At 38.2% G+C, this 27,530-nt stretch overlaps 1 protein-coding gene across 14 annotated transcripts in view; it reads right to left on the bottom strand.

Moving 5' to 3' along the window:
- Positions 1-4,612: 4,612 nt before the first annotated feature.
- The window catches only part of MYBPC1 (myosin binding protein C1), a 76,682-nt gene continuing 53,764 nt past the window's right edge, over positions 4,613-27,530 (bottom strand). For 4 of the 14 annotated variants that reach the window (XM_068142231.1, XM_068142236.1, XM_068142233.1 and 1 more), the window contains 13 exons: positions 27,229-27,333; positions 26,424-26,612; positions 25,752-25,886; positions 22,173-22,241; positions 21,951-21,992; positions 20,913-21,080; positions 20,322-20,410; positions 19,933-20,128; positions 18,830-18,969; positions 16,940-17,099; positions 14,609-14,745; positions 13,517-13,703; positions 4,613-5,365 (listed from right to left, as the gene is read on the bottom strand). In XM_068142231.1, the coding sequence (XP_067998332.1) occupies positions 5,265-5,365; positions 13,517-13,703; positions 14,609-14,745; positions 16,940-17,099; positions 18,830-18,969; positions 19,933-20,128; positions 20,322-20,410; positions 20,913-21,080; positions 21,951-21,992; positions 22,173-22,241; positions 25,752-25,886; positions 26,424-26,612; positions 27,229-27,333 (1,718 nt within the window). In that variant the 3' untranslated portion in view covers positions 4,613-5,264. Of the gene's footprint in view, positions 5,366-6,978; positions 7,010-7,717; positions 7,758-9,204; positions 9,264-13,516; positions 13,704-14,608; positions 14,746-16,939; positions 17,100-18,829; positions 18,970-19,932; positions 20,129-20,321; positions 20,411-20,912; positions 21,081-21,950; positions 21,993-22,172; positions 22,242-25,751; positions 25,887-26,423; positions 26,613-27,228; positions 27,334-27,530 lie in introns of all 14 variants that reach the window. The other 10 variants (XM_068142241.1, XM_068142243.1, XM_068142240.1 and 7 more) reach the window with 8 other exon arrangements.

Raw genomic sequence — 27,530 nt, 5'->3', positions numbered from 1 at the left:
CAGTTCATTATAGGCTTGTTCAGCCTTAAAGTTTTTAAGTCTATCCTTGTAACATTACAGGATTGGCAGTCTTACACATTATGAGGCACCTGGTCACCTCCATGACCTTCTTAGAGGAGGCGCTCACAAGAAATACTCCTTTTCTGAAATGGTGGCATGTAAAAATCACTTTAATTGGTCTTGTGAAGGATTTTAGATGTGTTGCTGAATCTTAAGGATGGCACATGTTTTCTGAATGTGGCCAAGGAAAGGTGAGCATTATATAATCTAATGGCATGTTAGAATGAGGAGTAATTTTTTAAAGTTACTCTGCTGTGAGCCAGGAGCTGCATTTTTCTGCCCAGACACAACAATTTCCTGGACAGAGTCATTTCCTGTTATTCAGATTGAGTTGATTCACTTTGATAAAGTTAATCTCTACTGCAAAGGTCATGAATGCTTGACATGTGCAAAAGGGCCATTTCAAAATCCATCGGCGTTGTGCGTCCCAAGTGCTATGCTATCCATCAGCTGATTTCACTTAAAGATCACTAAATAAAGTGTGATATGGCAGTTGGGATTAGGGGTCAAAACAGAGAAGCTACGAACTGCTTGTAAAGGAGCGGGTAATATATAGCTTAACAAAGATTCAATAATGGTCAGCTGCAGAATAGCAAAGGGGAAATTGTGACAGTTAAGATGCACAACTACCCAGATCTCCAGCCCAATGGAATTACTGGGTTTGGGAGAAGCTAAAACACTGTCCTTTTGATATGCTGTGCATTGCTGTTGTCAATGATTGTAGTGGTATTGGTACTTATGGGGAGATTAATCAAGCTCTTTGTGATACCAATGGGATAAGAAGAGAAAACAAACTGGGAAAAGAAGTGGAGGGGAAAGTATGTGGTGTTAAAAGTGATGGCCACGTGAGCAGAGGAAGAAATAGATTCCCTACTGAATTTATTGCTGAGCTTGGGAAAGGTTCGTTTTAATTATTCAGCAACAAAACAGAGAGAAAAAGAGCATAGACTTTTAAGGCCAGTGCATTTAGACTTCCAGCATGTCCTCAATATTCAGGATGGATTTTTCTTGCAAATGCTCTGTGCTTCAGCGAAGCAGCAGCTTTCCTTGTCAGTCAAGTGGCAGTAAGTACACTGCGCTTAAAATAGAATGCCTTTTGCTCCAGAATCTCAAAATGCAACAAAAGAAGTTCATAGAGTAAGCCTTCCTTCACAAAGCTCTCTAAAAGTCAGCACTATTCTTTTTATTTATTTTTTACAAACATTTTAATTTTTTAATTATTTTTTTTTTTATTTCTGAGACTCTGTGGAGGCCTCCTTGTAAACAACATATCTTAATTTAAACATTCTTTAAGAGATTTGCATATGTTTTTTCTTCTCTCCTTTCTTTATTTGTGAGCCTGTTTGCAATGAGGCAAAAATGGGCTGTCACTGGCCATGGTCTTTCTATGCAAATGGGTAGCTACAATGCCTGTGTCAAGCTCCACATACAGCAAATTGAGGATGGATCTGTATTTATACAACCTTTATATATGCCAGATACCGTTCCATGGGCAAGGAGAGCAAGACAAGACTAAATATTTTCCTCTAGGTTCCTTAAAATAAAACCCTTTTGTCAGTTGACTTTGATTCTTCTTTCTCTGTGCATGTATCTTATGTGCTTGGGTCTGTCTTCTTATTCCAAGTAATAACTTTCCTTGACCTGTATAAAAGTCAAACTGAACACCAAGGCCAAGTTTCCAAACCCACATGTATAAATGTGTGCAGAAAAGAAAAACCTTATTAAAGGGGCTGCTGACCCATAATCCCAGAACATACTGGTTGGTGGAGAGTATATGCAGCACACAGATAATATGAAAATGCAACTAGCTGAAGACTTAAACTCGTTTCACATGAGAAATTGGAGAACAAACCCATAAGCCCTAAAAGCACTACTAGTTTCACTTCTCCTAGAGCTTTTGTGTTTTGCTGTTACTTTACCTCACATGACCAGGTTTGATTTGCTCCTCTGTTACTCCTAGGTCTCTTTCAGGCTCACTAATTTCCTGGAAATTCCATGAGAACTGACTTTGGAAAAATTTCTTCTTGGGAGCATTGGGTCGTATGTTCCACAGCATTATATTCTGTTGCTTCTGTTCTCTCTGGTTGTTTTGCCTGTAGTTTTTGTTGTTTGGTATGTCTTTATTTTCCCAAGCTGGTATTCACTGTAGATTTCATTCACACTTTCTTAAATCTGTGGTTTTGATCACATCATTTACCTGTCCTGGTTTGAGCCAGAACAGAACCAACTCTCTGTTCAGTGATTTTACTTTTCAGCTAGTTCTAAGTGACTACACTTTCTGAAGTTAACAGCATGTTTTTGTAGATAGTGTCTGTCTCCAGAAGTGATAATGCTTAGTCTTTCTAGTTACTACTAAGGATTTGTACACAGAAAAGCTCTTGCTTATACTGGCTTCTATAGAAAACAAGGTCACTGCTAAATCTTGGAGTGCCATAAGTGAAAGGGTCTTAAGTAAAAAGTTCACACTTGAAGGGTGGAGTGGACAGGACAGGTGACTGAAACTTGACCAACAAGCTATTTCATTCCTTGTATGTCATGCTCAATATAAAGCCTAGGAATCACAAGGGTTAAGCCCTCCTCTTCAATGGCCAGTGTCTGAGGAGTACTCTGTCCCTTCTGCCTTCAATTGCAATTGGGCTGTTCCTGAAACCAGGTCCTGAATCCAGCCTCAGTCCATGACACTATCAAACACCATCGCTGGAGAATCCCATTAGGCAAATCACCATGAATCAAAAGTTTATATTTTGCTATTCTCTATGTAAGGTGCAGCAACCTGCTTTAGATCTGCTAGGAATCCCTTTCCTACCTTACCTTGTCACTCCTCTCAAAGAAATTTTCAATTTTTAATCCAGATATATGGCTGGTCAGCATAGTTAGTGTGAGAATGAATTTATAGCACACTAATGCCCACTCATCTTGATGCCACCCACGGCCCAATACCCAGTGCTTCCTATTGGCGTGGCAGATCTCGAGCCTGAGGGACAGCCAATGGCAAATGCTGGGCAATGAAACTTGGGGAGGAATTAAGGGCAGTCGAACGTAATGCTTACCATACTCATGGTGCAAAGTAGCTTAGTTCAGCCTGTCTTTTAACACTGCTGGCATCTGGCAGACATTAGAGTAGCTAATTCCACTGGCAGGGAGCTGAGATTTATGCTGGCTTCCAGGTTATTATACACAGTATATTAAGACTGAGGAGGCAGGTAGCATGAAGCTGTAAAGATCTTTGCATACAAAATGCAGATGGCTGTGTGTGTCCTTTTTAGCTTATTGAAAGGCACAAACTCACAGTAACTATTTTTGGTGCTGACTATAATATATCTCCACAGACTGAGAATATTTTAAATGAGGGCCATGTGCTTAAATGCTTAAACCTACACAGTTTGTATTCAAACTGACCCTCTCCCACAGCCTTGTGTGCTTGAAAACCGATGAAAGGAGTCTGGATTCACTGGTGCAATACAGGATAAAATATTAATCCTTTATACAAATTTTCTTCTTAGTAGAGGCATTGCCTTCTTTAGTGTGTAGGTGTGAATGAAAGTGTAGTAGAAAATTGATTTTGGCAAGAACAGGGTGAAACACAGGTGGAGAGATGGCCAGGATTACTGGGGACAGAGAATTGCTTCTTTGCACAATTTGCAACACAGAAGAAATCACAGAAAATGGAAAAGAGAGAGAAGAAAAACTATCTCAGAGTGAGTATGGTTTACAGAACAAAGTGAGAAAATGCATTCAGATCCCCAGACTGAAATAAGTGGTAATTCAACTGCAAAAACACCAGTTCAGCAGGGGTGGTTTTTAGTGATACGCTCTTTTATTATTGCATAATTACTGACTGCTGGGTGCTCGAAAGTGCGCCAACATCACATAACCATCTCGTCATGTACTACTGGTCTAAGCAGGCCTTTCTCTTTATAAACCATAACTGGAAATCAATCATTAGTCAGTAAGCATATAACCTACCCCATCAATACAGCCAGAGTGAGAACTGGTAAATAAATGACAGGGAAATAGGGAGTCAACAACCTGGCCAAATTACGTGTGACCTTGTATCTCACATGCTTCAGAGTTTCCTGGAGGCTTACACACAATCACGGCCACTCCTGAAATACTTGGAGGTTAATGATGCTAAAGTTGGAAAAGTAATGTAGCCTTTTAACCCTATATAAAGGTTTTTTTTGCCTTGTACAGTAAACTCACTGTGATACGATCCAAGTCCCTTTCCTGCTATGATACCTACAAGAGCTCCATGAATTGCTGAGGGTGTAGGTGGATCCAGAATGATGAAAGCTGTTTGTGATTGGCATTTATAATATTTAAAATATTGAAAACGTACAGACATGAAATTGCATGTGTCTGTAGCATGTATCTTCACTCACTTTCTGTGTCTTGAAGTGTAAGCCCATTGGGTTAGGTGAGTGCTTGATACTGTATTTCCTCAGTGTGGTGGCCTCAGGTTCCTGCTTTATTGTTTGTGGAAATTAAACAAGAAATATGGTAAGATGAGATGGAAAAAGAAGCCCTACAAATACAGTAAACAAGAACTTGATAGATCTTAAACACTTCATATTTATTGTACATTAAATAGAACCGTTTCAGCTCAGTTGAGAGACTGATGGGTTGTTTTTAGGAAATCAAAACTTCTAAAGGATATGTTCAGCTTAAATGATCATTAAGTACACAAGTATTATAATATTATCATACTCTGTTAAACAATTCTCAGGTGAATCAGATACCTTATCAAAGAGGTATGTATTCAAAGGGTGTTATTGCACAGCTACTGGCTAATCCACGTACTTTCAGTCTGTGAAAGATATACTTTGTACCCCTCAGTACAATCTGGTTGCTGCCTCATGTTTATTACACAGCTTCTCCTCTCTCCTCATTAAAAACCAGAACACAATCTCAAACAGAAAATAAAGCTGAACATTACAAAACATGTGTTGTCTTCAGTTTGTTTCATTTCAACCACAAAAGCAATCCATGCGTATTCTTTCTTTTCAGTAAAGAGCAGGTAGGGAAAACAAAACAAAAACAGGAAACAAAACAAAACAAACAAAAAGAAAAAAAGGGAAAAAGAAGAAAGGAGAAAAAAAAATAAAACCCCAACCACACTTCTGTTCTGTCATTGCAAGAGCTAAAATGCTGTTAATTCTGCTACCAATTTCCGGCGTGTGGGAGGAAACACTGGTGACGGACTCTCACTTCCCCTCCGTTCTGTCTGCCTGCACTTCACGCATATATGAATCAATGATATGTGGAGGCACTCCATCCATCAATAGTCTGAAGAATGAGAGCCCACCTAAAACAAGGAATATGACAATCTTCAGGTTCAAGGTCCATGGAGCAACAGCTTTGTGCCTTTATTTTCTGGTATAGGCAACAAAGATTTAGTCAGTCCCTGCTGCATACTTCATTTTGAGATGTGATAAAATTCATCCCTGTTCAAAAGTCCAGCAGGAGAACTGACCATTATGCAATCTCTTCACCATACAGAACTTTTCTGTCCTCTTGTGCAGGGTGAATTTCATGTTTAGAACATCATATATTCAATCATTTATCTCACCCCATGCAATAGTCTGATAAGCTTCAGGGCAAATAACCCTCCTGTATTTCCATCAGACTGAGTGGACTATATTCAGAGATGGAAGTCAGCCCAGAGGGAACAATGTAGAAAACACCTGACTGTGATGAATTGTGGAAAACATGCACAGACATTCAACTACTCTAGTGTTGGGTCTTACAATGGTTTATATATAGCAAAATATTTACCAAGTTGCTTAAAAATAACAGGTGAGATGACATATGTAAAAGAATGATGTGGGAAAAAAAGGATTTTAGTTACAGGTGCCTTTAGACTCTACAGAGAGGTGATGAAAGTCAAAAGTCATCTGCTGGGGAAGTCTAGAGAATCATTTTGGATTAGATTTTTAAATAAAAGACTAAATGCAATCGCCTTGGATTGAAGTGCTTAGTCCCTAAAAGCTCTGAAGTTTTGCTAGGGCTTGAAGCTACTAGTATGTGATCTCAAAGCTGTGGGAGCTCCTGCACCAGTCCATGGGGAAGACTTGGTCTACTATTTCTGCTAGCATCCTCCTTAGCTGCAGCGGTGAGCCTTGGTGTATGCAAGCCCCACTGACAAACAGGGGCCTTTTGTACCTAATGTTTCCTCTAGCCCTGCCAAAACTTTGTTTCCTGTCTCTGTGAAACTAACTTTTTGTTTGTTTTTAGTTTGTTTGGTTGGGTTTTTTTCTCTCCTGGTTTTATGATGGTTGGAGTCAATATTTACTGCCTAGGTTTCAGAAGTACCATTCACAGACTTTTAACGCTATGTGGTTTATGACTGTGGTTTAGGTACTGTGAATAAAAAATTGAACCAAACCTATTTTAAATCAATGCTATAACAGAAACCTGGGCTTGTAAGAAAGCCATTGGAAGTACTCAGTGTTTTTTTGGTGTTCTGGAAAAAGGGATGTGGCAAAAGGTTTTAAAGAACACTTACTAATTTTAGCGATCTAAGACAATTATTTCTTTCAGTGCCCAGAAAGACATTTATGTAGTGTCTAACACCCCAAGGTTTGCCCCAGCCAGGGCACCCCAGATCCCACTGATGTAGTAGCAGTAATATAGTACAAATAATCCAAATGACTAATGAATTTTCAAGCCATTGAAAAAAGGTGGCATGAAAGCCAAACACGTGGGTATTTCTGTGAATTTCACTGAAATCAAATCACATTTGGAAGGAAGAGTGGGGAAAAGATAAATATTTTGCTAAAATCATTAGTCTGCCCTTTCTCAAGGTGAAGGGTGGCATTTGTTGTAAGAAAGCTACATACCATTACTATTGCTCATACAAATCAGCATAACTGTTCTGTTCTGCAAGATGCAAAACCACCTACTAATAACTGCACTTACCTTCGGATCCTTTTCTGGAACACACCAAAAGCTTTAAAGCAAAAGTACATTGGCAGGATGAAGATACTGCTGTCACTGAGTGCTTCAGCTAAATGCAACTGAGCTGATACTTACATACAGCATTTATCCTGAGTACAGATTTTAGGAAGTTATAACCTTTATTAGCTCAAGGAGTATCCAACTAAAATGCTATTAGTTACTAGTGATTATGAGACTGTGCTGTCTCATTTAACATTGTCATTGTTGCAGAACTGCTGGCTCCGACCTTAGGTAGATGCACAATACAGACCAAAAGAAGCATGCTTTTTGGCATTCTTTTCAACTCATGTAGTGCAAGTTGTGAAATGAATCATTAATTTTTAAATTAAATTATCTGTGGAATAAACATTTCTGTAGAGATATATTCCTATATGAAAATAACTGACTGCAAAGGCAAAATGCTCTTTTAATGCATTTCCTTGCATTTTATTCATGCTAATTAATCATGCCAACTCATGCACTGTAAAATTCCATTGAAACGTGCACTATTAGAAGGTAGTGGGATGTCCTACTAAGAGAATGTAGCAAACAATTATTTTTAAAAGAAACCTAGATTTATATGCATTAAAACTATCATGCTACTAATGTTTAAAAACATTTTCATTAAGTGAAATAATGAAAATCATGCCATACGAGGCAGACGTTGTATGACCTGTAAACGGACATAAGCTTCATATGCAAGGGTCATATGAAAGCTTACCTTAGATGACAATATACATTCAAAAATCCTTATTGTGAAACTAAGGGAGAAAGAGAAAGAGAAGTAACAATTTAATGGCAAACACAAAAGTAGAGAGAAAATGTTGAGTGAAATTATGCTAACAATTATGTCAAGATGATGTTTTAATCCTTAGTTGTGTAAAATACGTAGGAGTAGAAGCACATGGAAAGTAAATGGTAGGGATCCAGTTCCACTTCAAAATTATCATTAATATTTAGAAGCTATATTAATATGTACAAGTAACTGTAAAACCTGTAATTAGTCCAAAGTATAGGTTGGAACCAAATTATGCAACTGATATTTACGGTGAAAGTTTCCAAACGTAGCTTCAAGGAAGCTAACGCACATATATATATATACACACACATAGTATTTTCCACCAGGGAAAAAAGGCACACACGTAACACTGAAGCATATATATATATATATGTTGAAACTCTGTAAGGCAAAATAATCAAGTACAGACTAATTACATACCTGTGCTCTAAAGTATGCACTCTGACACATATCTGCATTTGTATCATGTATAGCATGGCATTTACTTTGTAGGAGCCCTTACCTTTATGTAAACATTTTAACTCTATAAAACACCAATATATATGTATGTTTAGGTATATAAAAACACTGAGCTTTTTACCTGTTGTAGCCTTTTAAGAAAAATACCTTAACGCTTCAAAATCTACAGGAACATTATCTAGCCTCTTAACATGTTTTAGGTTTGAAATAGTCAATTTGGATGCATAATATACTACAGACTGGTTTCTGGGCATCTGTGTAATTTTAAAACTGCACTGTCAATATTGTGGATTTGGGCTAGGTTATAAGTGAACATATATCTACAGAAAGAGCCAACTTCTCTGAGCTTCATCAGGCCTGAACTAAAAATAAGTTCTAGAGGAAATGGAGTAAAACAGTATGCTTGTAAATAAAAGGTTTGCATTGATTTCAACTGGATTAAGATTTCATCCTTATATTCTGTGAATTAAGATCAAGCAGGGATTATCATTCTGAGCACTAACTTGTATCCAAAGGCTAATCTGTAATAATGAATGCCTTTTAAGCACAGCAAATGACTTTGTGATATTTCTCTTCTTTCAATAATTCTACAAACTAACCGAGACCTGTGTTTTGAGATGCAAATTTATATTTCCTGGAAGTGGCTGTGTTGTGCTCAAAGGTAGCCACAGTCATTAAATAAATCCTTTATAAGTATGGACAGCTGTCTGCCCAGTGGCGTAGCAGAAATACGTCTAAGACCTTTTAAACACTGATATTAAATATTCATTCTTGATTAATTTGGCCTTCTTTGCTCATGACATTGACACAGACATTGTATGCCATGAGTTGCTAGCTAGTTTAATATAAAAAAGCAAAAAAATACACACACTGCATGCAGAAAATGCGTTTGCATGTGGAAAGAGAGGAAGGGAATGAAATGGAATGTCCAGGGTATGCTCATTATAAACCTGATTATTTTCCGACAAGATGAAGGGTTCTCCTGGGTTAATTACTCCTTGATATATCACTGTAGAATTAGAATATTTATAGTGATATTTATTTGCATTTGAAATTATTGCCAGTTGAGCTTAACATTTTTTTTAAACAACATTTCTCACACAGCACCTTTGCTATCATCAGCCTAATAGAGTGATCACCAACCTTGATTTCACTTTTAAGACAAACATTCTCCAGAAACATTTGCTTCATGATAATAGAAACACGGCACGTTATCTCAATCTTTTCACTGACCTCAGTGAAGCTGGTAAGGAATTAGTTGCTTGCTGCTTATAATGGCAGGTTTTCAACCATATTTAGGGATCTACATCAACAAACTTAGAAGATAGATACATTGTTTTCCATAGTGAGATGAGTATTAAACATGTATCATGAGATTTTGTGTATGCATCATCTTTCAAGATAGATGAGGTAGAATTATTCTTTTCTCTAAGAACTAACATTTGCAGCATGTTTGTATTGAGCAGCTCACAAAACTGCCAGTTTAAATTCACTCAGCAAAGCTTAAACCAGAAGGCTGAAGAACTGTCTACCTGAAATAACATCAATATAATGCAATATTTTTTTGTGAGGGAGAGAATAAAGTTGCATTATTTTTATTATTGCTCCCATAATTACCACTAAAACCTCTTCAAGAAATGAACACTAAATTTAGTAACAACTAGGGGTTTTAATTTTACACCTAAAATAATGCAAGCAAATGGCTAAAAAAGGTAGAAAAATGTAGCATACTAATAATATTCATTGCTACTCAGCTGTTTAAATGCTATGAAAAATCAGAAATCCTTGACTGTTCTGTGAGAAATTCCTATGTATGTGCTTAGGACTGTCACGTCTATATACATGATAAATTTAATATCTCAAATACCTCAGAAATAGATGGATAAAAGCAATTCTAGCCAACAAAAGGAAAATTCATTTACTACAAATATATACTGTTTTGTGGCACAGTGGCCTTTAGCATGACTTATTATACACAGATCAGTAACAATAGCACTGCAGATGGTACATTCACCAGATGGGTAGCAAAGCCCTGAACCTTTTGGTCTTACTCAGGCAACATTCAACTGTATCTCATGATGTTACAATTCCAGACCCTGATTGGTACTTGCTGAAATAAAGCTGAACCAGTTTCATTCTATACATATGAAAACACACACACAATCTGCAATCCATTTCCAGCAAGTCAGAAATTCATAACTCTTTGCTCTGCATCAGTGTGATGAGCAGTCATCCAAAGAGCCCTCCTAAATCAACAAACAGGCTGGAAAATTAAGAGAATGGTAATTCAATATGTAAGGCAATAGAAGAGTGAAATACAATGTAATTATGTTTTTATACTCCAGCTGTTTACTACTCATTTGTGTTTGCCTGTATCATATAGCAAACCTATCACACAGTCTAGCCTAGTTTTCCAAGCTGCAGCTGTTGTATTCACTTAATCCTGTTCCCTTGAAATTCACTTGTTGAACTGCCAGTCATGTTAACAGTGTCAACACTGAGCCCTTATGCCTGTCCTGTGTCTAAGCCCTGCAAATCACTATGCTAAACAGTTTCCAAAAAGGAGTCATGAGGTCTTGGATGACAGGTTCGACTTGATGATCTTTGAGGTCTCTTCCAACCTTATTGATTCTATGATTCTAAACCTCCCAGGATGGAGAGACAAAGGTGAAAGCAGAGGTGAACACTCACAGCCCAAACCACCATGAGAGAACCACAATACCAAGCTTGGTGGGAGCCAGTGGAACTGCCTCAGGTGATGGTTAATATGAAATAGGGTTCAGAAGCTATTAGCTATGGAGGGTGGGATTTAGGTTAATGAACCAGCCCACGACATATCTGATAACAGATTTCAGGTGGAATCCCAACAGCCTGTGGTTTTGGGACTTCTTCTGGAAGTACTGCTTTGAGTAAGATGTCTATGGTATAATATTAATTTTTTTCCAGTCGATCATTTAAATAGCTATTAGAGAAGAAGGCTTTCTTTGAGTCCAGGAATATCTATGCTGACAGGCCTTCTGTAGTCAGTGGCAAAAGGTTTTGTTTAAAAATGGGGGAGGATAAACTAAATCTTGTTCTAATTCTTATAGCCTCATTCTCAGTGTAACAATGGCGTGTTCAACTGCAATCCCAAGATAAGTTGCCAGAGGAATTGAGACTGTAGAGTGCACTGAAACCAGCTGATAAGATGATTAATGCAACCCTTAGATCATGATGTAAAGCTCAGGCATCTATCCGAGGTTTCCGCGGGATGAATTGTTGAGGAATACTTGATTCTAACTGAGGTGCTATGATATGTTTGCAATATTAAGACCTGAGTCAAGAATCTCAAAATTACAGTCTTGAGATATCAATTAATGTATATTAGAATCCTAACAAATTGTACTGCTGTCATTCTCCTAAGCTGCTCTTCAAGGCTTAATACCAAAGACTCTACAACTTCTGCAGGAAGTTGACTCTAGTGCTTCACTGCTCTTAAAAGGTCTAACAGAGAGTAGCTTCCACTGCTGGTGTACAATTTCCTGGAAATCATTGCAAGTTAAAAGACAACGTGGTGTTTGTGTTTTGCTTCATCCTGATATTCAGCAAAAAAATTTTCCAAGATCATCACAAGCATTTATAATTCACTACAGCTGAAAAGGGAATTACTGAAGAATAATAGGTAATCCATGGCAACATCTGGACTCTGACTTTCCTAAAATGGAGAGATATAAGTTAATTTATTTCTTATCTTTAAAATGTGTTACAATACTGTGCACATTATATGTAAAACATTCTATGTAAAACAAAAGACAGAAACAAACAGCTTCTCATAATTAAAATACAGCATTTGGTTATACTACAAGCAACGTGCTGAAGACTGAAAAATTACAACTGAGTGAAAACACACATAAAAAAACTTTAGGGACAGCAAACTAGCTTGGCCTTTCAGTGTAAAGAAACAGGGTAAGAAATATTCTCAAGTGATGAGGTCTGCTGTTATGCTGTGAAATAGAAAGTTTGCTTGTGATTAAGGAAAGCAATCACACATCCGGGATGAGGACACCATCTTTTAAACACAGTATCTTAAAAATAAATCATGGAAATTAAGACACATGCTATACATATTTTCATTACATTTGTTAAATGTTCAACTATTTATTGCAATGGCTTCTTGCTGGCAGATTTGGAGCTGTGGGATAAGATATATCAGAAAGTACAGAACATGGAAAATGAAATCCAAAATAAACACAATACAATCTATAAGGTTATTAAATATTATGGTTTTCACTATAGACTAGCATGATGTAGGTAATATAATTAGGGCCATCTTCAGCTAGCCTAAATTCCCTTTAAATTCCTGAGTCAGGCACTTCCCATCAGGTTTTAGGCAGCTTTCCTTACTTACAACCTCAGATTAGTTTTTCAGAGATACTTAGGTTCTTCCACTGTTGAAACAAAAGCCTGTAGTAGAAGGTAGACCTGCTGAATATGATCCCATGTTTTAACAGGAAATAATTTTCTGAAAAGTATGGTCCTGAGATTATTCAGTAGTACTCCAATTCAAATCCTATCACCATTCATAATTAGCATTCCCAGTCAATGCTAAACTACCTGGGATTCTATAATGAAACAGAGATATGTGTTCAGTTGTAGAAAGCTAACCTACTTCATCCTCTTCCCTGTATTTGCAAAATCCATAGCTTTGAATACTTTGTTCTTAAAGCAAATACAACAATGATATTAACTAGCTTGTGTCCTTGGGACAATAATTTTTGCTACTTGATTTTCCTAAGAAACTCCTTTAGAAGCAAATGTGTGGCTTGTTTAATAAATAAATTTAAAACAAAGTCTGCCCTGAACTGATCTTTCTCCCTTCTTTCCTTCTCTTGTCATTGCCTTCAGACATGTCTCTTATCCAAGATGATGTTCTTAATGTTTTCCCAAAGAGCTCTATGGCAGAGTCTTACTGGATTTTTCTCAGGTAAGTGGCATTGCTCTGAGAATTACGCTCCACTATTTTGTCACTTGTGAAAAAGTCCTTGCAATCACTGAAGCTGTAAGTCAACATAGGAGGAAAAAAGACAACATGGCATAAACACAGCATGCTGATCATCCAAAAGAAGACAAAGCAACCAATATAGTGTATTTTGTCCTAATGGAGTTACTCTTTTCATCTGAGAGAGTTAAAAAAGTTGTTTGAACTCCCTTTTGTACACTTTTGATTCCTGTGTAGACGTTTTTCAGACAAACAGGACATTTGCAATGTTTTAGAATTCTTACCTTTTACCTCCAGTTTGCATTCAACTTCTGCCTCTCCAAGTTCATTGACTGCTCGGCAGGTGTAAGTTCCACCATCATAGGGACTTGGTTTGCGGATCTCCAAGGTACAGACACCTTGGTTGCTGAACATTCGGTACCTTGGGTCATTCATTATAAGAACTTTGTTTTTCATCCAGGTTATTTTGGGCTGTGGTTTAAAAAAAAAAATAATTGAAAAGAAATCACATGCACAAACCTATGAACTGAAGTATTCAACCACTTTTTGTGATGTTCAGTTACATTTGAGTAATCCAGACATGATACAAACCAGATAAAGTAGTGAAAGAAAGGAAACTGCAGTTCTTAACTCAAAATTAAACATAGGATGCATCATGCATCTGATTTTAAGTATATTTTTTTCAGTGCAGCTATTATTACATCATTAAAGTAATAAGTATATACCCATTACCAGTAAAATATGTACCATGCAGTGAGAGCAAACATCTGAGCAATAGCTTTTGGCTTCTGATTGCTCTAATTAAAGAAGCAGATGTTTTCACAGCAATTTGCAGTCAGAGGCAGTGACAGTGAATAGTGAGCAGCAGACTTGTTCTTAAACAATCCCATGTTTTCATTTTGCTAGATCGGTTCAGTTTCTCACAACAAAAAGCAGGTTACAAAAAGACACAACTGAAAAGAAACTGTAAGATGCATTGTACAGTGGGTCTGAGAACCAGTGCAGTCCCTAGGGTATTCCTGCAATGCACTTAGCTAGTGCATAATTGGCTTTTTACAGAATAATTATAGCTTTATTTTAGTAATAACCTTTACTGATATATTTATTGTACAGTTGTTGTCAGTGTTGGTCCCAGTGTAGCCCAGGCTTTTCCTGAGATTCTGCCCTTTCACTGAGCTACCTGTGGATTTAGCAACTATTACAATGCCCGTAACACAGACAAGTGGGTTCTTTTTAGTGTGCTTTAGAGCTCACACCACTTTTAGCCTTCAGCCAAGTTTCTGAGTGAGACAAGTTGTAAAAAAGGCATTACAATTTTTGTTACTTGGTTAAATTCTTTCATGGTTTAACTGATATTGTTATGGGCTATGCTGTACCTTGGGGTTGCCCCGAACACTGCAGTTCAAAGTAGCGTTGTAACCAGCTACAGCAAATGTGTTGACTAGAGGCTGAGTAAACAATGGCCGTTCACTGAAGTCAAAATCGTCGTAAACTGGATATTTGTAGACTTTACCTGTGAAACAAAAATAAACCATTTTTAAAAGGTGTCTTGGCATGTAGCTAAATACTCAAGCATCTTAAACTGCTACAGAGTCCGTTCTGACCTGCTTTAGATACCAGTGTGACTTGTAATTGCACTTGTAGGGGAGTCTGGAAGTGAGCCTGCAAAGTGATGGTGTCCCTTGGTCATGCTATAGCATAGATACCTGAGACCTTCTCTTTGTTTTCCGAGTAGGTGGTACACAAAACAATACACATCTCTTCTATGTCTTTTCCTTCATGCCCTGCATGTTACAGAACATGATGGATCCTGACTGATGCACTGTGGGATGACTGCCTTGACAAGCCTTGTTCACTCTCTTGCCAGTTACTTTTCAAAGTTTGTTCTGGTAGCAAACTGGCTCTGTATCTGAAAATCCATTTTTCTTTCTGCTCCATACAGTGCACTAACAACACAGGTATCTGAATGGTTGTAGTTTCTGTACAATAAAAACATGGTAGTAAAATCTAGTTTCTGTCACTTTATCCCCTCTCCACATTGGAAAGTACCATCAATAAATCATCTTCACCCACAAAGCTGTCATGTAAACCAGCTGGACAGACTGACATCTCTTCCTGTACGCAGGCATCATTAAACATCTCCGCTTCACTGAAACCTGACCCAAGCTCTCATACTGACTTCAGTGCAGTTTAGGCACGATACTTGCTCTCAGGACAAGAGCAAGTGAGCAGTGATGAAAAGCAATCCCGATACCCATTCTTTTGTTCATGATCCCATTTCTAAAAGAGAGGTAGCTTTCTTTTTAATAATGGAAGTGAAGTTCAGTACCCTGGATCTCCAGTCCTTCAGCCTGACTGTATGAGTTGCACAGACCTGTTGCCCTCTGCATCATAGCACTCATGTATGCCTTCCTTTCAGATAAACCAGGTGGTCTGGTTTGATTTTCTTCTTTTAAACCATCTATTTGTAGAATTTCCCCTTCCATAAAGGGACAGTTATTTATTTATTTATTATTTTAAAAAATCTTTAACATTTCAAACTGACAATTTCTGAAATGCCAGTATTTCTGATCACAGAAACAGAATTACTCCAGCTCCATCCGCAACAGATGTGAGGCAGGGGTTATGCTTATCTATTGGATTGGGGATGGGAGCACTTGCAGATCTGATGCCAAGTCTCCACTGGGAGGCAGTGACCCACCACTTCTAACAGAACAGTTTCTTTATTCCTCTTCCAGTTCTTGTTGAATGAGACCTGCCAGTGGTGACAGTCTAAGACCCAAGAACATAGAAAATGTCAGAACATGAGTAATGGGTTTTAATCCACCAGCACCTCCAAGCCCTTCCCTGCAGAGAAGGACCTGAGGGCATTGGTGAATGAAAAAAATGAATATGAGCCAGCAATGTGTGGCTCAACATTCTGGGCTACATCAAGAGATTCATGGCCAACAGGTTGAGGGAGCTGATTCTCCCCTTCTCTCTTATGAGATCTTGCTTGGAATGTTGTGCACATCTCTGAGGCCCCCAGCGTAAGAAGGACATGAACCTGTGGAATCAGATCCAGAGGAGGGCCACAAAGATGGCCTCTCCTTTAATTACAGGGCAAGAAAGTTGGGGTTGTTCAGCCTGGAGAAGAGAAGACTCGGAAGGCTTTCTAGCACCTTTGTAGTACTTAAAAGGAAAGGTGAGGAGGGACTCTTTTTGACAGTGTAGTGATAGAATAAAGAGTAATGCTTTTAAACTGAAAGACCATAGATTTAGATTAGTTAAATCATTCTTAGACAGATAAGACATTCTTTGTGGGCAGTGAGGCACTGGAAGAGGTTGCCCAGAGAAGTTGTGGATGTCCCCTGCCTGGAATTGTTCAAGGCTAGATTGAACAGGGCTTTGAGCAACCTGATCTAGTGGAAGGTGTTCCTGCCTATGGCAGAGAGCCTGAAACTAGATGATCTTTATGGTCCCTTCCAACCCATTCTATGATTGCATGAAAGTATCCCACTACTGATTAAAACAAACAAACAAACACACCACCACCCCCCAAACAACTGTGAGCTATTTGGACAAACCAAGAAGTCCTAATATGAAATGTCCAAATCTGATGTTTGGGCTAGAAATAGATCTGAATACTTTAGAGATGTGGCCCTTATCACCTTCCAGCCACTAAACAAACCCCTTCCCTTTTGACAAGGAATGGATAATTAGCTAACCATCCTTTGCAATCAAAGCACTCTCTTTGGTCATCGTTGCATCCTCACTGAGGCCGCACATGTTCTCAGAGAAGATCCGGAAGTAGTATTCGTTTCCTATGATGAGCTCATTAATGGTGGCACTGGTGCGGTGGTAATGCTCCATGACTGTGAACCATTCCTGAAAGACACAAGCACAGGCAGCAAACTTCTCCCCAGTGCTCTGCACCTCTCACCCATTCACTGTTTGGAAGAAGTAGCATCTCTGTGGGAGTAAGATTTTTCATTCAAGGGAATGTTAATGAATATTAAAATAGTGAACCTAACAACAATTAATGGAATGAATGATAATGAGAATACCAAAGGACTCACTGCTGAGCAGTGAAGACCAGACAGAAATCTGTTATGCTCTGTTAGCTGAGAGGCCTCATTTTAGGAAATACAGACTTACAAAAGTGGTATTGTGTGATGCAAGGCCTCATTTTAGGAAATGCAGTATTTACAAAGGTCATATTGCGCGATGCAAGGCAGACTCCTTCATTCCTAGTCCATGCTGCTGATAGAAAAGTTACTGCTGCAGACAAGAAAACTGCAGGACTGTGGGGAAAAGTGGTAGCATGTACTGGTTTGCAGTAACATACCACAGGAGGCCAGTGCACTTATCTAACCACTCTTCCACTGGCTGTATGTTCGTAAAAAATGTAATTTTATGCAAGTGGTCCTTTGATATTACAGACTCAGATGGAAAGGTGTCTTTTAGTGCTTTAGTCTTGCAGCAGTAACAGGACATGTGAATTCAATTCTAATACACAATACCCAAGTAACAAACTGAGATGAAAGAGGTTAATGCTAAAACTGCAGTGACTGTATTGTGCAATAGGAAGACAGCAGTGTTTTTAGTTTTCTTTACTCTGCCCTACATAGTTTTCTTGTTTTTCTAAAAGTCAGCTTGGGCTAAGTTCCCAGTGCCATGGTTGGCATTGATACTTGGTCATCTTTAAAAGCCAAAGTGCCTTTTGGGAAGGCAGTTTTCTGTAAAAGGCCAGCTGTGCCAGAACTGCAGAATTCAATGCAACAGAGAATGTGGGAAAACTATGACCTGAATGACCAATGACTCTGGACTCTAGACACTACTGTTGCTGCTTTTCCCTTAACACAGTAATTTAGGGACAGGGAACATCATTGTCTTGTCACTGCACAAAGACAATCCCTTCTTACAGTCTGAAGGGAAAGAAAAACTGAAGGATAGAAAAGGAGATTGTGGCATAGTAAAGACAAATTGATAAGGCCATGAAGCAGACCAACATATTAAAGGAGAGGTAGGAGGTGGGTGCCAAAAGGCGATTTAAATAAGATAACTTCCAAAATGCTGTCCTAGTTTTCCAGTGTTTAAATTTGCAGTAACTGTTAAACATTAGAATCCAACTACCATTTAATGAAAATAAACATCTCTATATTGCAGTTTTCATCTGTAAATCTCAAGGCAGTTTACGACTTAAAATGTACCATTTTGCCATGGGTAGTGAGTGTCAACAACTTGCACAATGTGATATTACAGGTTTGACAACAACAGGACTACTTTTTGATTCCAGTGGCAATCTACTGGCTTCAGAATTAATATTTTGGATTTTTATTTTCTCTGCTGAGACAGGAAAAAACCCAACAGAATGACATCCCTCAAATCCATCTATCCTTTCGTTTTGAGTCCTTCTCTTTGACACCATCTAGAAACATTTTAGGCTTTAGATACAGTGAACAGATTTTTAGACTTTTTAGAGATGCCTTCCAGTTTTTCTGAGCACTGGCAATCAATGCTTTGCCCACTTACTTCAATTTAACTGTGGAAGGCCTTTTGTATTTAAAAGGGAGAACTCATGAGTATATCAGCCTTTTAAATGTGTTATTACTTACCATACTCTTCTTATCTGCCTTTTGAATAGTGTACCCAGTAATGGCAGAATTGCCATCATCTTTTGGTGGCTTCCATGATAAATTTACATTCTCTCCCCAGACATCCTCAATAGTTACAACCTCTGGTGGGCCTGGGCGATCTGTAATGAAAAAAGGCATCTGAATTTTCCCACTGTTTTCTGTCTCAATCTCTCTCTTTCCTATACACATCATCCACTTAGTTTGATTTCTCTTTTTCTTACAATGCATACATGCCAAAATAAACATCAGAGGAAAGTTGAGGTTTCAAAATAAACCTTTCCAAAGCTAAGACATGTCAGAACTGTGAAAAATTAGACTTGACCACTTTGTGAGTGTAGTTTCTAATATGCAATTACTCTTGAATTGCATGAGGGCATGATATTGCAGAAAAGTTAAACCCCATTGAAAATGTGTTGCTAAAAGACAAAGTCATTCAGTCATTTTAAGGGCAATGCTACCAGTTTTGCCTGTTATGTAAAAAAAAATAAATTAAAAAAAGATTGAAAAAAAAATGAAATGTGTTTTCTGTCTTTCCTGCTTTCATTTACATTCAACATTCAGAATTTCTTCCAAATGACACTTGTGACAATATTGCTATGAATTTGCTACCATTTCTGGCTATGGATAAGATTCAATGGGAAAAAGGTTGCATCCTGGAGAGACAAGAACATGCAAAGCCTAACAGTGAAAAAAAAAAGAGACTGACACATCCCATCTTCACTGAGAGAGTAGTTAGCCATTGGAATGGGCTGCCCAGGGAGGTGGTGGAGTCACCATCCCTGGAGGTGTTCAAGAGGGGATTAAACGTGGCACTTGGTGCCATGGTTTAGTCATGAGGTCTGTGGTGACAGGTTGGACTTGATGATCTTTGAGGTCTCTTCCAACCTTGGTGATTCTGTGATCAAGCACCTGCCATTGTGTAGGAAGGTTTGCTTGAGACCACAAGTCTATAGCCAAGTAATTGGATGTGGAGAGTTATCACTGTTGAGAAACTCTTTGAGGTTTCTCTGTTTTCTTATAGCCTTGGAATAGATGGAGTCTGCTTCTCTGGCATACATTTATTTCTATTATTCAAAACATACCAATAATCTGAATATCTATTGTAGCTTTGTCCTCCAAATTCTCTACTTCCACTTTCATGTCATATTCTCCAGAGTGGCCCCTTTCTGCCTTTCTGATGAAGATGATAGTGTCATTTTCAGTGTTGCGGATGTTGATGTCATTCTTGTCAATTGGAGAACCATTTTTCTGCCATGATACTTTTGCCCTTGGTTTTCCCTGTAAGAACCCAAGAAAGAATTTGTGTATGGTTGTTTTGGAGAGAAAACAGATTTATTTCTCATTTGTCCCAAACAGCATTTAAGATGCAGTCATATTAATTTGCCTGGTCTTGCAAAGAAATAAAAATAGGTGAAAAAGCAGCAAAATAAGAAAAGCAGAGCATTTTCCCATCGGTATTTTCATTTCTTACCTGGAAGGGAATAACAAGATTCACAGTTTCTCCAACTCTTCGAGTATAGGTTTGTTTTAAGTGTCTTGGTAGACGAATCTTTGGAGGTTCTGAAAAAAAGCCAAAAGCTTGTGTTTGGCACTTAGATTTATTTTTTACTGTTATTATCATTAACTGAGGCAGCACCGATGAGGATCAGTATAAATAGGAGACTTCTGTGGTCGACAGTTCCCAGAAGTGACTAACGAGTGAAGTATCCTAAATGTCTTGGTCATACAATGTCACATTCCGTACACCATTGGGTTTGGTAACACTAAATGCCGTGGTGATAGGAACATGCAAGAAACTTGGTGCAACTTTTGAAAAGCAACGTCAAATGTAACTTCTGCAGAAAAAAATGCCTTGAAAGCCTAAGCAATGAAGGCTCAAAAATGAAACAAAAAGGCTTAAGGAGATCTTTTTAGACAGGTTCATTATTTCTGGGCTTGGCACAATGGCTTTGTAAGGCCATATTGTCAGTTTGCAACAACAAGTAAGTATTAGCCTTAAAAAACAGAGCTAAGTATGGAAGCAGAGTGTATTTGTGGGTGAGCGTAGGCAGGAGGATCTTACCTATCACTTCCTTGACTAAAATAGGCTGTGGGTGGTACCTGGGATCACTTTCACCAGCGGCATTCACAGCTTTTACTCTCACAAGGATTTTTGAGCCAGTCGGCAGGCCATTGATAGTAAACTTCGTTTTGTCTGTCAGCTCCGGGTTAGCCACGATCCATTCATCAGCTAGTTTAGGGAAAAGAGGGGAGCATGAATCAAAAGAACAGAGAATTAAAAATATATCCATTGTGCAAATGAGGAAAATTGCAGAACAGTTATAGACATGTTACACTTGAAGGAATACCTCTATTTCACTTTTCTAATTATGCTATAATGTGATATTGATTCACTTTTATACTTAGGAGAAATGTTTCAAACCTTAAAGGGTTTCTGCTAATTGTATATTTATATTTAGAGAAATAAATGCTTTTAGAATGTTTATCATGTAATTGCACCAGAGACGAAACAGATTAGTTTTTAAACTCTGCTGACAGAAAACAAGGGGGGCACAGGCTATATTTTCAAAAGCACTCTTCCTTGCTTTAACAGCTTCCTTGGAGAGAAATGGGATTTACAATTAATTTCAACCAGTACTGAATATCCTTGAAAGTAACTCTGAGAAGACAGGGATGAGAGGAACACAGAATATTGCACTGAAAGTAAATCTCTCCTCATGCCTTTAAAACAGGAAAGCTGTGTCAAAATTATTCATGTATCTATAGCATTCTTGGAGTTTTTATCCTACCCCTAGGTAGTCACAAGCAATCCACAGAGAGAGCATAACAGTGCAATCTTTCAGAAAAGCTTGAAGTACAAATGATGCTTTCTTTTCCTGCCTATCCTCCAAACATAGAATCCTTTAACATTGCTGGCACCTTGACATTTGGAGTCAGATTTATGCAGATTTATGCAGTAGCAAGTCAGTATCAATACTTTCCACATCATTATAAATTGGATTATAAAATTGTAACAGAAGACAAGGAAACTATTATAAACTAGAGAGCCCTGCAGACTGAGAGTGTAATAGTGGTGCACTTTCATAACTCTGTGTCTTACTTTTAGGAATTAAGTTCTCCTTCAAGCCGCTTCTTTCAGCTTCTAGCAGAAGAGGATTGCAATCAATGAGTTTCCTGAGCACCTCCCCACCCTCTCAACATGTACTACAGAACATTCTGTAGGCTGTAGCCCCTAAAATTCACTTTCATAAAATTATCGTTACTATTAAAAGAGTTTTTCTTTGATTTAAAGAAGACACAAATCCTCTATTGAATACTGTACCTTCCTTGTTAAATGGTGGCTCCCCCACTTCCTCAGACAGATCTGTCGATATACCTTGTGAGAATCCATCTTTAAAATTAATCAGAGACACCCACTTTCACACAGATGGAGCGTTTTGTCAGTGGTTAGCAATTCCTGTTAGTAAGTATGCAAAGATAGATGATGGGCTTTAGAGAACCCAATTTAGAGAGACTTCAGAGAGGAAAGAGATGGGAAGAAGGCACCTCAAGCTGAGAACAGTTATAAATGTTGCTCACAGGAAAGATAAAAGATAAAGGAAGAAAGGTGATAAGGCTTGTTGCATTTTATTTTATTTTTATGGGCTTTATCACAGCCCTGGAAAGAGGAAAAGAAAGAGACAAAAGGGAAAAGAGAAATGAAACAAAATGATGATGGTAGAAAGTGTAGGAGGAGAAGAAAACACATCATAAAGGAGAGTAGAAATGCTAAGTAAAAGAGACAGAAAAGAGAAGTCTTGGAAGAAAACTTGAAGAAACAGAAGAAGAGAACACATTCAGCTAAAGGCAGCATAGAAGGAAAATCAAAGAAGGAAAAGTGCACATTTAGCCAAAAGTGACATAGAAGGAAAATGAAAGAAGGCTCAAAGCATGGATGGTGGCAGATAAATGTATTTACTAAGGCTTTGTTTCCTGGACAAAGCATCCAGTGCCCTGGGTTTCCTCATGTCCGGTACTTGGCTATTTTCAGAATAATAAAATTACTATCCGAGTATCTGTGCATGGTCCTGAATGGGTACACTGACTAAGATCTCAGACATCAGAGTCTCTCCAAACTGCTTATTTGCTAAGTATTGAAACAGATCATCTGCAGATACAACGGCCCTTTAAATGCAGATGGACGTAGTGTCCTAGGGACAAGCTTATCAGACTACCCTTGAAACATCAAACAAGAAAAAGACAGCAGCATACATTACTAGGAATTGACTTCTCCAATGTCAATAAGATTTGGTCTACTCCATATCACCATAGGAAGAGGTTCAAGTTGGATGTTATAAAATGACCCTGGGGAGTCTTGTGTTTATGTTATTCACACCTATGCAGTTCTGAATCCACAGTCCTGGTGAGACTCCAGTTTAGTAATATATGCAGAGAACTGTCTAAGGTGCTACCAGAGTTTAGGAAGTCCAAGTTTATCAAGTTATCAGGTTCAGACTAAGGGGAAATACCAACTTTTGTGAAGGCAAACCAATGCTCAGGGTACATATTTTTTCTAAATGATAGTTATATATATATATTGTCTTTCTGTTTTGAGCTTGTGATTTCTCCTAATGATTGCTATGATAACAAAGTTTTGAAAAAGCCCTCTTTAAAACTACTTCAGTGACAACAAAGAAAGAATGGAGAAGGTAAAGACAAGTGAGTTTACAAACAGATAAGGAAAAGAACAGCAGAATGAATATAGACAGTTATAAAAAGTACCTTGAAATTAAAAAGAGTTATTAAACACTACAGAAGAAATTAGTTTGAGGCAAAACAGGCATGGAAAGGACCGAGAAAAGGAGGCACTGCAATATTACAAGAGAGGAAAAAAGAGCTGGACACAGAGAAAAAGGATGTAAATCCTAATAACACTTTTTCTTGAAAACAAAAAAATTTCTACTAAGCTTGCTTCTTTCTAACCATTTTCATAACATATATACAAAAAGAGAGTCAATTGTGTATATATATATGTATATATATATATATAGGAAGCATATATAGATATACATAAACACTCAGAAAGCTATGTAAAATACACTGTACCCATTGTATTTTAACTCAGGTGGGTAACAATAAAATGACAGACTTGACTGTCATTTTGTTGTATCTTCATTTGTTTTAAACCTATCCAGGAAAAGAAAAAAAGTAGAGCATTTATTCCATTCAACAGGTATGCAATGATCTGATGTCTAATAGTCCTTAAAAGAGAGATTTGGAAGATTCCTCTAAAAAACATATGCATTAGTAAACATCTATTTCTCATCCTTTCTTGTCACCCAGTTGGGATATCACGTGCTGTAATCTCAAGGGTTTTATGACAGTAGCATATTATAAACCCTTTAAACTTTTCCCCCATCATCCTAATGATGCTAAACAGACAAAATATACAGCATACACTTAAGTCCTCACGTTGACCATCCCCCTTATATCCCCATACATCTCGCCTGTACAATGGAAATTTGATAGGAATGTTGCATCTTGACATAAGACTGCATGCTTACTCGTTCTGAGCTGTTCCCGCAGCTCCCTCCCAATATACAAAGAAAACCCTTCCTACCATTCCAGCTGTGTCTGCCTTCAGGTAATCTTCTCCAGACCTCTGAACTTCTTGCAGTCTGTTCCTGCTCCTTACAGACATTCAGCTCAATACTACAAGATTCTGAGAAAAGACAGTGGTTCTTCTTTGCTCCCTCTCCCACTCGACTGAGTGAGAGCTGAGGGCACTCTGCTCCTTTGGTATCTGACCACTTTTGTGAACTACTGTATTCCTGGATTGTATGGATCTGAAACACGTGACAGTGCGAATGACAAGTTCCGTCCTCTACCTCTTGCCTCCAGGATGTAGACTGCATTGGCGAAAGGCTTTCATTGGAAAAGGTGCCTTTATGAAATAAGATGTCCGATGCATCACTTGATTTAAAGTGTAGTTAAGAAGAGCAGCTAGTGGAGCTGAAGACAACTGTCCCATTCATCCAAAGAGACGGCATTGCTGGAGTCCCACTGATTGGGACTCATTTGACTTCAGGCTATTTCATACTTACCCAGGTGTTGGTGGATTTTACTTTTTGAAAAGAGATTTCATTTGATGCCAATTCAGAAGTAAACCTGATGGAAAACCCTAAGTTTCTCATGCTTATTACCAAAGACTCTTAGTTGTGAAAAACAGAATATATTTCCTTATTTCTTTCTGCTTTAATCTCACAAATTTCAGTCTTTTCTATTTTTCTCTTTCTCCTTCAGCTTTGCATAGATTTATGTCTTAGAAGGACATAGTAAAAGATCCTGCATCTAACTACACTGACATGTTGGAGAAATTCAATATCCAGATGTGAACTTTGCATGGCTAGATAACCTCTACAGTCAGCTATTGGAGAGGTTTCCTGTCCTCAGTATGGGGAACTAGCACTTGAAGTAGCCAGTTGGCAATATGCCAAGATAGAAATTACCACACTGAAGACCTTCTGCCCCTAAACCCTGGCCAATCTGCTCATATTTTGGACCACACTTAAGGCTGTTCATAATTTTCTATTCACTTGTCCATCCATCCACTCTTTACAGCGTCGATTCTTCTTTTAGCTCAAAAAAGAGGCTGATGATGAACAGGGTACTTGGTACTTCAATGGGTTGTAGGACTTTTGATTTGGATTTCAGATCAAACGTAAAATGGGTTAAACAACAATCAATGAATGGGTTCTAGAATACAGACCAAAAGAAGTCTGAACAAAATCCTGCTGCTTGAGGTCTTCTGAGTGATTAATCTCTGCCTTAAAGTAAGTGTACCAGATACCCACAGAGAAAAAATGGAGAGAGTGTCACCTGGTTTCAGTATGAGCAACATACCGCAGTCGTTGGCACTTACTTCCTTCAAAGCAGTACTCTACAACATAGCCGTCTAACCCTGCTGCTCCAATGTGGTCTGGTGGCCTCCATTTCATTGTAACTGAAGTATCAGTCACTCCATCCACTGCCAGGAGAGTTGGTGGACTGGTGACAGCTGAAGCAAGCAGGCAGCAGGGAGAAGGCAGAAAATAGTGTTACAACTAGAAGTTTACATTTATGGTGTATATTCCACTAATTTAGCATCATAGATGAAGGTTAAATCCTGCCTACTAGGCATTTCCAGTCACCACTGGCACATCTTTCCCAATTAACACCAAACTAGGAGAAACAGGTACCTCATCCCATACCTGCTCATAGCCAAACCCAGAGTTAAATTCCTCCTGCTGAGGAGTGAGAAGGATAAAGAACATGGAAGCAGCAGTTCTGGTCCTTGAAACATATTGATCATAGTTTGACCATACCAGGCTCACCTATAGCATGTCATTGTTTTATTGTAGTGCATCTTTCTGTCTATACATCCTTGCTTCTTCTATAGAAAAGACTACATACCTTCAGGGATATAGTTTATGCAGCACCTAATAAAGTAACATAGGTGCAACAAGAACAACAGTCATGTAACTGGATGACTAGAATAATGTATTAGTTATAATTTTCTAAACCCATACCTCTCTCAAGGCTCTTGATTACTTACCTATAGGAACAAAGGACTTTGAAGGCATACTTGGTTTGGAAATGCCTATTGCATTAACAGCAAATACACGGACCTCATAGGCAACACCTTCAATCATCTTCTTTGGCTCAAAAGTTGTTTCTTTACACAGTTCAAAATTCAGTCTCATCCACCTGGAGCTTTGTTTCTTTTTCCTTTCAATGAAATATCCTATTGACCAAACAAAATTTTATTAGTGTAAGTGGTAGCATAAAGCTCAGCAGTGGAGTGTCTATTCTTTGACTGCACAATGGTGTTCTTTCTAATTACACCTCAGTAGTCACTTCTAGCCTCAGAGTGGCTTAGGGGATTGCTGTTAAACTTTAGCTAGTGCAAGCTATCTGGTAGTTACCTGTCTGGCTTTCATGGCCTCCTGTGAGCTTTTCTCAGACTTCACTTACAACACTGCTGTATTTACTTCAGAGAGAAAAAGTCTTGTTTCAGTGTGTTAGAAGATATTCCAGTGTACTCACTAATTTGTTTCTGAAATTTCTGCTAACATACAAACAGGCTAACTGTTTAAACTTTGGGATCACAAAAGGTCACCTTTCAAGTAGGGGGACTGATAATGTGGCAACATGCAGAATGACAAATCTCAAAGCGTTAGGAAAACAGATACCAAATAAAGTTGAAGATTGGGTAGAACATTATTGCAATGGGATACTCAGAATGCATTTTTTGCAAGGCCTAAGCTAAACTCTAATCCTGTAGTGTCCATTGTTTGGGATTGCTTTCTTTTATCTATTTTAGAGCATCACTACCAAAACCCCCCCAAAAAAGTATGTACCTAAGATAGGTGATCCTCCATCATTTGCTGGAGGCTCCCAGGTCATAACACACCAGTCTTCACCCACCTCAGTCACATTTGGTGCCTCAGGAGGATCAGGGACATCTGTTGTAAACAAAGTATTATATAAAAACCAAACAAACCAAAACTTTCTTCTTTTTGCATAGGTAGAAATAAAAAATTGCCAAATAAGAAAAAGATCTGAATAGTTTTTGAAGTGCAACAGGACTTCCTAATGAGAGGAGAAAGAGAGGGAGGGAGGAAGAAGTTCTTTGTGGGTGGTGGCTAGGACGGGATAAATG

The sequence above is a fragment of the Melanerpes formicivorus genome, unplaced genomic scaffold (assembly GCF_026170545.1).
Source record: "Melanerpes formicivorus ecotype bairdi unplaced genomic scaffold, bMelFor1.0.p_v2 SCAF_8, whole genome shotgun sequence".
NCBI classification, from domain to species: domain Eukaryota; kingdom Metazoa; phylum Chordata; class Aves; order Piciformes; family Picidae; genus Melanerpes; species Melanerpes formicivorus.
The sequence above is the reverse complement of the archived record's forward strand: the minus strand, read 5'-3'. Positions and strand labels throughout refer to the sequence as shown.